This window comes from Rutidosis leptorrhynchoides, unplaced genomic scaffold (genome assembly GCF_046630445.1).
Source record: "Rutidosis leptorrhynchoides isolate AG116_Rl617_1_P2 unplaced genomic scaffold, CSIRO_AGI_Rlap_v1 contig353, whole genome shotgun sequence".
In the NCBI taxonomy this organism is placed as follows: domain Eukaryota; kingdom Viridiplantae; phylum Streptophyta; class Magnoliopsida; order Asterales; family Asteraceae; genus Rutidosis; species Rutidosis leptorrhynchoides.
The window spans coordinates 64,275-74,797 of record NW_027266590.1 but is presented as its reverse complement, the minus strand read 5'-3'; the positions used below and the strand labels follow the sequence as shown (position 1 = coordinate 74,797).

General features: G+C 41.6%; 1 protein-coding gene across 1 annotated transcript; it reads left to right on the top strand.

Annotated features, from left to right (window-relative positions):
• Positions 1-1,562: 1,562 nt before the first annotated feature.
• On the top strand, positions 1,563-3,659 carry LOC139883095 (putative disease resistance RPP13-like protein 1). The gene has a single exon (XM_071867320.1). It carries the CDS (start codon positions 1,563-1,565, stop codon positions 3,657-3,659), a length of 2,097 nt encoding a protein of 698 aa, XP_071723421.1.
• Positions 3,660-10,523: the final 6,864 nt, after the last annotated feature.

The window sequence follows — 10,523 nt, the reverse complement described above, 5'->3', positions numbered from 1 at the left end:
AGAAAATATTTTATAGTTCATTTTCAAACTTCAGCTGCACACTTCAAAATATGGCTACCTTCTTGAAAAATGGTTTCCTAGAAAATAATTTCTGAAAACACCACATTTTCCGCGAAACAAATGGAATCTTAATTGAAAAATGATTGGTTGGACATAGCCTGGAGCTAGGCCTCTTGGTCCATTGGGCAACTAGGAATGCAACCCCAAAGTGCCATTATTATTATTTTGCCCCTGATTTCAAATGCAAGTAGGCCTTTTATTTATTTCAGGGAAAATTTCCAAAAAAGGGGCTCGAAGTATTCCCATTTTTTCAAATAAGAGCTCAAAGTGGATCTTATTTCAAATAAATTCCTGAAGTACCATCACTTTATCAAATAATGGATTAAAGTGAATTTTGTTTTAAACAAGGGCCTAAAATGGATATGCCCGTTTCAAATAAAAGACTGAAGTAATTATGTCTGTTTCAAATAAGGATTTTCTCTTCTTCTTTTTCCCCTTCCTTTTTTTTTTTTTTCTTTTTTCTCTCTTTTTCCTGGTTCTTCCTCTTCCTCTTCATTGGTGGCCGCAAGGTTGCAACGGTCACCCTCACCCAATTCGATGAGTGCCACCCATGTCAGCCACAGGTGAGGAACGGTCTCACCTAGGTGAGGCCACCCTTGCTTGGGGGAGGCCACCCCTTGTGGCCATTTGCAAGGGCTCAGCGACCTCGTCGGCCATGGGTGAGGGTGGCCTCGCTCACAATCGGAGAGGCCTTGCAAGCCCTTGTCAGCCATTCCTAGTAGCTAGCAAGATCGTTGACCCCTTGCAAAAGAAGAAAAGAGAAAAGAAAATTTGGATGAAAACTCCTTGACCGGTTGGAAAACTTAGTTGGCCAATGACTACCAAGTCAGACTATTATTTGAAACAATAATGGCTACATCATGCCCTTATTTAAAACAACTAAGGCCACTTCAAGTTCTTATTTGAAATAAGATTTATTTCGGGTCTTTATTTGAGAAAATAAGACGCTTCAAGACCTTTTTTGAAATTTTCCCTTTATTTTATTTTAGGTTGCAATTCTGGCCCGTGGACTGAACTAAAATATATTCTTTCTTTCTCTCTCTCTCTCTCTCTCTCTCTCTCTCTCTTTCCGCTTAAAAAAGTGCTTGATCAATTATTATTTATCTCGAGCAATGCACCTTGAATCAAGGGGGAAATGACTTCGCATTTCTTAAGAAGTCTCTTAAACGCAAGTGCTCATGTCAACATTTGCATCAAGATTTCTAACGTTTCGGTTTCGAAAAATTATAGTTACCGCGATTTTTCTTTTCGTATTTTATAAATAAAAAAAAAATCAAAACGACACGGTGCATCACGTTGACCCGTCATCAGTCGATGCATGCGGATCAGCAGCCGCTGTCCAGGTCCCGACCTCATCGTCACAAGCGAAGGATGTGAACCAAGCGATCAACCATCGATCTTCGAAGGAGAAGACTTCACAGATTGGCGCTTCTTCCGTCGGCGATCGTCTTCATTTCCTCTCCAATCGCTTCCGGCTTCTCCAGGCACCCTGAAAATTCCCCATGGCGAGGGCGCTTGTCGAAGGAGCATTTCTCTCCGCTTTCCTCCAGGTGCTCTTCGACCGGATGGCCTCCCGCGAGGTCGTCGACTTCTTCCGGTCGCGCAAGCTCGACAAGGGGAGGCTGCTGCAGAAGCTGAAGACCGCTCTCCTGTCCACAAACGCCGTGCTGAACGACGGGGAGGAGAAGCAGATGACCAACGACCACGTCAGGGAGTGGCTCGACGAACTCAAGGAGGCCGTGTATGACGCCGACGACCTGTTCGACGAGATCGCCACTGAAGATCTGAAGCGTGAAGCCGGGGTCGAGCCTTGGGCTCTCGTTTCTAAGGTCTGGAGCTTTGCTGCAGACGCTCGTAGGAGTAAATTCGTGGATGAGTTAGAGAGGGTTCTGGAGAGATTGGAGAGCGTAGTGAAGCAGAGAGAAGTGCTGGGCCTAAGGGAACGTATTCGCGAGAGAACGGCTAGAGCTTCGCAGACTACTTCGTTGGTCGAGGAATCGGGAGTTTTCGGGAGGGAGAAGGAGAGGGAGGCAGTGATCGAGTTGCTCTTGTCAGATCGGGGCGAAAAGAACACCAGCGTGTTGGCCATCGTTGGGATGGGCGGTGTCGGTAAGACCACGCTATCTCAGCTCGTGTTCAACGATAGTGCGGTGAAGGGGAGTTTCGAGTCGCGGGCGTGGATTTCTGTGTCGGACCAATTCGACATCTGCAAGCTGACGGCGACGGCTCTCGAGGAGTTCTCCTCGTCTAAGAAGGAGACCGAAAATCTCAACCAGCTTCAGCTCCAACTGAAGAACTTCTTGACAGGGAAGAAATTCCTATTGGTGTTGGATGATGTTTGGTATGAGGACTTCAATATTTGGGATGCGTTCCTAGTTCCATTTACCAATGGAGCAAGAGGAAGCAAAATCGTCGTGACGACACGAAATGAGAGCATCGCATCGGTTGCTCGTGCCGTCTCGACATACCCTTTACAGAAGTTGCAGGACGAGGAATCTTGGGACTTATTCACAAAACATGCGTTTGACCAGCATAACTTCGAGGCGCGCGCGAGACTTGAAGATATCGGGCAAAGAATTGTAAAGAGATGTGATGGATTGCCTCTTGCGCTGAAGACTATAGGTAGCTTGTTACGCTGTGAGTCTGATATCAGGAAGTGGGAAATTATTGCAGGGAGTGATATTTGGAATTTGGCACCTGGAAAGAATGAAATTCTCCCTGCGTTGTTAAGTTATCATTACCTTCCTCCACAAATGAAACGATGTTTTGCCTATTGTTCAATCTTCCCAAAGGATTGCAGATATGAGAAGGACCAGCTGATCTTACTTTGGATTGCGGAGGGCTTGCTAAAACAACCTAACGACGGCAGGACATTAGAGGAAGTAGGTGATCAGTGCTTCTGTGACCTTATGTCTAGATCTTTGCTTCATATAGTAAGTGATGTCGAATCGAGCTTCTCGATGCATGACCTGGTCAATGACTTAGGTCGATCTTTTTTTAGCTTGGACGGAGGCAATGCACACCACGTGTCCTTGAGCACTCGCCATTTGTCATTTGTAAGAACTCACTATGATGTCGCTTCCAGATTTAGAGTGCTAGTCGGGGCAACGAATTTGCGAACTTTCCTGCCGTTGAACGTGGGTCATGTGAGATTTTACGAGTACAATTTGTTGACTGATGAGGTACTGCATGTTCTGTTGCCGACCCTGAGACGGTTAAGGGTGCTATCTTTGTCTCATTATTGGAAAATCTCAACGTTGCCCAGTTCAATTGGATGTTTGAAGCATCTGCGCTATTTGAATCTCTCCCATAATGATAGTCTAATCAGATTGCCTGATACAATTACAGCTCTATACAACTTGCAAACCTTAATTCTTGCTTACTGTGGGTCTCTCATTGAGTTACCGAGCAACATTGGCAGCCTAACCTGTATGCGTCATCTTGATATAAGGTGGACATCCTTGAAGAGAATGCCGTTGGGGATGAACAGATTGAAGGATTTGCGGACATTAACTAATTTCGTGGTGGTCGAAAACGGTGGTACCAGGGTTAGGGAGCTAGGAGAGCTAGGGAATCTTATGGGTACACTCTCCATATAGGGTTTGCAGAATGTTGATAGTTACCGAGATGCCGAGATAGTCAATTTGCGAGAAAAGAGGTACTTGAAAAAGTTAGTACTGCGATGGGGTTCTGATAATAATATTATGCAGCAAAATTGCTTCAATGTATTGGACAAGCTGCAACCTCACTAGAACTTGAGAGAGCTTATCATTACATACTATAGTGGTAGGTCATTTTCTGATTGGCTGGGACACGGTTCATTCTCTAATATGTCAGTCGTGCGTCTTGAATCTTGCAAGCACTGTGTGTCATTGCCTCCTTTAGGACAGCTACCATTTCTGGAGAAGTTGACAATCAAAGGATTTGATGGAGTTACAAGTGTGGGTACTGAATTCAATGGTATTAACTGTATACCTTTTCAGTCACTTAAGTACTTGGAGTTTGTTAATATGCGTAGGTGGAAACAGTGGGCTTCTTTTGCAATAGAGACAGGAGGTCTTGCCTTTGCACATCTGCAGGAGCTTTGTATTAGAAATTGCCCCAAGTTGAGTGGAGGTTTACCCACCATCTCCCTTCTCTAACAGGCTTGTCCATTGAAAAGTGCCCACAGCTAACGTCTTCTCTACCATTTGCACCACTTCTCCATGAGATCAAATTGGATGATCATGAAAACTTTTCTAGAGTTGAGCCTCTCCTAAATGGCACTGAGTTACGAGATATGAAAATCAAGAATCTTTCCGCCCTTCCCTTGAGGTTTCTTCCTCCTACCATGACAAGACTCAATCTTGAAGACGGTCCTGAAATAGAGTTGCCAATACACAGATGCCATGGATATTTTGAGAAGGTTTATGGGACAATGATAGTTTCACTAGTTTATGAAAATAATTTTATAATAGTTGAAGGAGGTGTTGGTGAAGATTGGTGGAGGTCTAAGACCTCTCATGGTGGAGGGTTTTCCCACCACACACAAGGTGGAGGGTTTTCCCCTCACACACCTCAAATGATGAACTTACATGCCTATTTATAAGCGTGAGTCACCGCCTTAGAAGATTCTAGTCTTCTCTTGAATGCTAGACTTCTCTAGGCTTCTCTTACATGCTAGACTTTTCTTCTTTCTTCTAGAAAATGTTTTCTTCTTTGTTCTAGAAAATTCATCTAGGGAATTCTAAAAATTTAGCAACTCTAGGAAATTCTAGAAAATGGATCACCATTTCCAACAAATCTCTCCAATATCTAAACTTGGAGCGGAGCTGCGATACAATTATATCCTTTCCTCTGGAAAATTTCTCCTCGCTTAAGAATATTCGGTTAGTGGAGATTCAAAGATTGGAACATCTTTCAAATTCAGACGGTTCACCACTTCATCTCCATTCGATGGACATTAGATATTGCCCTTGTTGACACCTAAATTTCACATAAATTAATTAATTTAAAGTAGTGTTAAAGGTTAGGAATTAGTCACAAAAAAGGGTTATTATTAAAAAAAAAGAGTTAAAAAAATTTCGAAAAAAAAATTGAAATTAAAAAAGAAAAAAGAAAATGGTCGGGTCGGACCGGATTCGACCATGGCCCGACTCGCCCCTCTCTTTTCTTCCCCTCACATTGGGCCTGGCCCAACCTCCTTTCCCTTCTGACCGGCCCAGCCCCTTTTTCTTTTCTTCTGCTGGTCTTCGCTCGAAGACTTGCAGAAGACAGGGCAGCAGAGAGCAGGGGCAGCAAAGAGCAGGAGCAATAGGGGGGTCGGTGTGGCAGGCGAGCGGCATGATCTGCGGGTCGGGAGCACCCGGCTGGCAACTGGCTTGGCCGTAGTCTTCGCGCAAGTTTCTGCAGAAAAAAAGAGCGCAAAAAGGAAAGAAACGGGAAGAAAAGAGGAGGCAAGAGGATCGGTACGGGTCGGGGAAGCAGACCGATCGACAGGCTGGCGATGCAAGAGCTGGGCACACTGATCGCTGACCTTAGAGGTCTCGGGGTACCTGCAGAAGAGGGGGAGAACAGAAGCATAAAAACATAAGGCAACAGCACAGTCAAGAAAGGGGGGGAAGAGAGGAAGCACAGGGAGAATCGGAGAGAGACCGAACTAGGAGAAAGTGGGAGAATCGGAGAGGGGAACAGGCAAAGGAGGAGAAAAGAGGGAGAGCTTGAGCGAGCTCGAGAGCAGCTGAGAGAGCGAGAGGGCTGAAATTTAGCCCCGGCCGAGCGTCGTCTAGCCATCCTCGACGCAAACCGGCGCAACGGAGCTCGCGGTCCCCCCTTTTTTCCACGTCCTCCGATGTTGGTTTTGGCCAAGGGGGACCAACAAGAGCATGAGCCCAAGAGAGTGATCTGCTGTCGTCGGTGGTTCGTCAGTCAGTCGTCGTCCGCCGCTGTACCCCCACCGAACCAAACCAGGTAGGTTTTCTTCGGTCATGTATTCTCCATTTTCGTAGGGCGTCGGATCGGAGCTCGTGGACAACCCATTCGCATGAGCTTTTGTCCCTCCGACCCCCGTAGGTCTTTATCCAAGTCTTTGTGTGTTTTTGGTCGTTTTCCGAGAATCCCGATCCCATTTCGAGTCCCGATTGAGTAGGAAATCTAAACATTCGGTAATGCTCGCGGACTGTTTGTATAAATGCCTAAGTGAAGCCCGCACAACTATCTCTGAATCTTTGTTTATTATAGGCATCCGTCGTTGCTAGACATGTTCTGTCGTTGTTCTACACGCTTTTGTTTCGTCCATTCCGAGTTTACATTGTAGTGGTTAGGACTTAGGGCCATATGTTGTTATTTGGGCTTATTTTTGTGCAAGTTATGTCCCGTCTTCCTCCTTGTCCGTTTAGGGGAGAGAGTGGGTGTCAACTCAGCGGTGGCCCGAGTGCGGGCGGTGTCGATGTGGGTGACGAAAAATACTGAGGCTCGTTTAATCTGGTACTGGTTTGATTGATGAGTTTCGGTGAAAGAGGGTGTAGGAGAGAAGGTGGCTTCGGCGTGCAGAGGTTGCTGGAAGAAGAAGACGAAAAGAAAAAAAAATAAAAAGAAACAAGAGAAAGAGAAAAGTATCGAAAAAGTGAAAAAGTAAAACAAAAAATTGAAAAAGAAAGGAAGACGTTGGTCTCGTGAAGAAGGAGGTCATAAGGGAGGAGGAAAAGAAATAATAAAAAAAAAAAACAAAGAAAAGCCAGAAAATAACAAAACAAAAATTAAAAAAAGAAGAGAAGAAGAGGAAAACCCAAAAAGAGAAGAAAAGACAGTAGATGGGGGGGGGGGGTGTTCATGTGAAAGTGTTAGAAGGGAGGAGGGAAAGAAATAAAAGAAAAATAAAAAAATGTTTTTTTTAATCCGATTGGGTTGGATCCGGTTTTGGGTTGGGTCTACGGGCCGAATTGGGTTTACCCGGTCCGAACCCATTTTTGCGAAGTATAAAAATATTAAATATTAAAAATATATTAAAAAATTCGGAAATTTTCAAAAAAAAGAGAAAATAAAAAATTTAGAAAAAAAAGGAAAAAAGAAGAAAATTTCAAAAAAATTTCTGAAAATTCAAAAACTCAGAAAGTATTAAAAAATTCGACCTTTTTTTTATATAAAAAATTATTTTAAAATTTTAAATTTTTAAAAAAAATTAAAAAAAAATTAAAAAAAATTAAAAAGTTTTGAAAATCCAAAAATTGTGGGGGTTTGATTAGGAATTGTTATGTATTGCTTTTTTAGTGTAATTAGTCCTTTATTTGCTTGTCTTTTAATTATATCGCATGTTTAATTTGCATATCTTGTTATGTTTAATTGCATGTGTTTAATTTGATAGCAATTAGGGTCTTGGTAGTTATGAATGTTACTTTAATGATTGCGCACCCGCATGATCACCTCACATGTTAGCGGATATGTATAAAATCAATCCAAACTGCATACCAAAAATCATTTTGTTAAAATGAACAAGATTAGGTACCGAAAGGGTACTAATTAGTCAATTAGTGTAATCAAATTCCCGACCCTAGATTATCTGGTTGTAGGAAATGAGGTACACACTCCCATGCCTTACTTGATTTCTAGCCGACCCCAATAGGCTAGTGGCGACTCTTTTTGTGCAAAATTCCTAAAAAATATCCCAACGTCACATGGAGTATAAGCTTGGGAGAGCCCGCGCCTAATCATGGGCTTTAGGCCCATCCTTAGGCAATACTCCTAAACCTGTTCCCTCCCCTGGAAGGGAAGGTCGCGATAACTTGGTAACTCCACTGGGGACTTGGTTTTAGACCTTAGAGGACTTAGGCCAAAATTAATCTTGTTCAAAAAGTATTTTTGTTTGGCAGCGATGATTCCAAGTATGTCCCTAACATTAAATGTGTTAAATATTTTTGCAGAATGAGAGGTATAAGGGGAAGTGTTTGCTCACCTTTGTCTTGCAGTGAGGTGTATGAATGTATGGTTTATTTTTTATGTATAAAGTGCCGATTGCTTATAAATTGTCATGCCTGCGTTTCCTGTATTGCACTACACCATAGTACACACAACCTGCCGTCGGACCCGGGCCGCATAGGATTACTTAGGATGGTGTTGAGGTGGATTCCACTTCGACTACAATTGCGTAGTACGAGTCGCCCACCTCTATCCCGAAATTTCTTTCTTCACGTCAAAGGTACCCACCCTGGTCTGCGAGCATGCGACACGGGTCGGTTTTTTGACGAAGTCGGAGTCATAGTTAACCCGACCCAACCACGACCTTGTTGATTCAGTCCGGTGATCTTATGGCTTCATTTTGAGCCGTATAGAGTAGAAATCGAACCACATTCCATGTGTATGTCTATGTAATTGGAAAAAAGAAAAGAAAAAAACAGCGACAAAGGTTGGCACCCATTGTAAGTATCATTTTCCTTTTTATTTGCCCACTTTGTATTGCATTTTCTTTTTGAAATTCGCGGAAATCAATCGACTGCCCTCAGCGATGTAGGCTTATGATTGAAAAAAAATTGGCAATCACTTTTGATAAGTAAGCATTTGAATGCAAGTTCTAAATATTTGATTTGGCCTTGTTGAACACAATGTTTTGTTTAAATTTCTAGTTATGGGCTCAAAATCATTTCAAAAAAAAAAGAAGAAAAAAAAAACTTTCAAGTTGCGATTTTATATTGGAACACAAAAAGTGAAATTGCATTTTTATTAAATTTTCTCATTCTCACATTTTGGGACTATAATGCAAATCATTTTGTGTACAAATTCCTCAAAATAGAAATCACTTCATTTTTCTATGAGTAAAATCACAAATCAATCTTTCAAAAATCAATGACAATTTTGCATATGAAAACTTTTGGAATAAAAGTGGATATTCGATCGATGGCCGTATATTGATAATTTTATGATGTCTTATCTTATGATAGAATCTTGGCGAAATACTAAAATCCCATAATAAGGATTGTGTGGCATGTATCGTCATCGCCTTGATTTTATTGTAAGAAGTGACCTCATTAAGATATCATTTTCTCTCATTCACGTACTAACATTGTCATCTTTTTGCAGGTTGTGTAATGCTCCATGACATTCTCATGTTTGACCACATAGAGAAGTGAATTCAAGAACTAGGACAAGAGTTGATTTTTACTTTCATTTGTGCAAGAGTTTCTTGTATTTTATTATTGTCTTTACTCTTGTTAAGAGTCGTGTTTTCCGTTTTGAGTTTTGATTGTGAATCCAATTAATGCCTTTGTAAATCACGCGACTCATTTTTTTATGATGGAATTCAACTTCATGAAAATCATCCCTTAAAAAAAAAAAAAAAGGACTCATGAGTGTTTCAAGTGAATCTTTACATCTACCTTCCAAAACGAATTTCAAGAAAACTTTGCTTAAGGCCCTCTCTTCACAAAATCGCTTTCTCCGGTAGGATGATGAGTTTATTTGAGATCGACATTTGCTCATTCTAAAAGATAAAAGTGTAGACTTATAGAACTTGAGGAGTAAGCATGCGTCGAAGCATCCTTGGCGCCAATTTTCCATAGAGGCGGAACGAAGTTGAACTCCATTCTAGGAAGTTTTGTTATTCACAAATTTCTTAGATGCCTAAACAACCCATCAATCTCGTTCACTTTGCATGATGAGACAAATGAATGGAGTTGCCAAGCATCCCAAAAAGGCAAAATCGAAGGAATAGTAAATTGTATCGATTCCAATTATTCATTTCTAATACCGTTTCTGACATGACTTTCTTTTCATTGTCAAGGAGATATCAAGAGTGCCAAGTTTTGTAACGTTCCCAACAAACACGATGAAGCACTTTTAAGTCCTGTTCATCTTAAACAAAAAAGATTCAAATGAAACAAATGGGCAATATTCCTCCATGAGAGATACCTTGGGATGTTGATCGCCCCACTTTGAAAAGGATGTATCTCGTTCCTAAACTTGATTCTCTTCAGCATAAAAAATGACATGTCCTTTTCTTTGATGCAGGATAGACTCGAACAGAACGAAGGTTTGTCAAATAAAGAGTGGGAGGGCAATGTTTGATCTAGAAAAAAATCTCTCATCTCCCCACCAATGAAATGTGCTAGAACAACATTGTCAGATTCATCAAGAAGGATGTATCGTTCCTAAATTGAACCTAATTAAGTATAGAGATAACCCGTTTCATCTCCTCTTCTTACAGGGTGATGAATGGGAAAAATGTTGCACCTTGACCGTAGAAGCAGCGCCTTCCATCAAGGCAATAAGCGGGCAAAGCATCTAAAGAACAATATCCTCAGATGTGGAAACAAGGAGCACCCACTCTCCTTTCAAAGCAAAATCTTGAAAAACACATCTCATGATCCATATATAAAATTTTCAAGCTCCTTGTCAGCTAAACATCTCTTCAAAAAGAGCATCTAAAACAAAGAACAAAACAAGAATCAAACTTTATGAATTGTTGTATACAATAAATAAGTGCTTTTTATGGA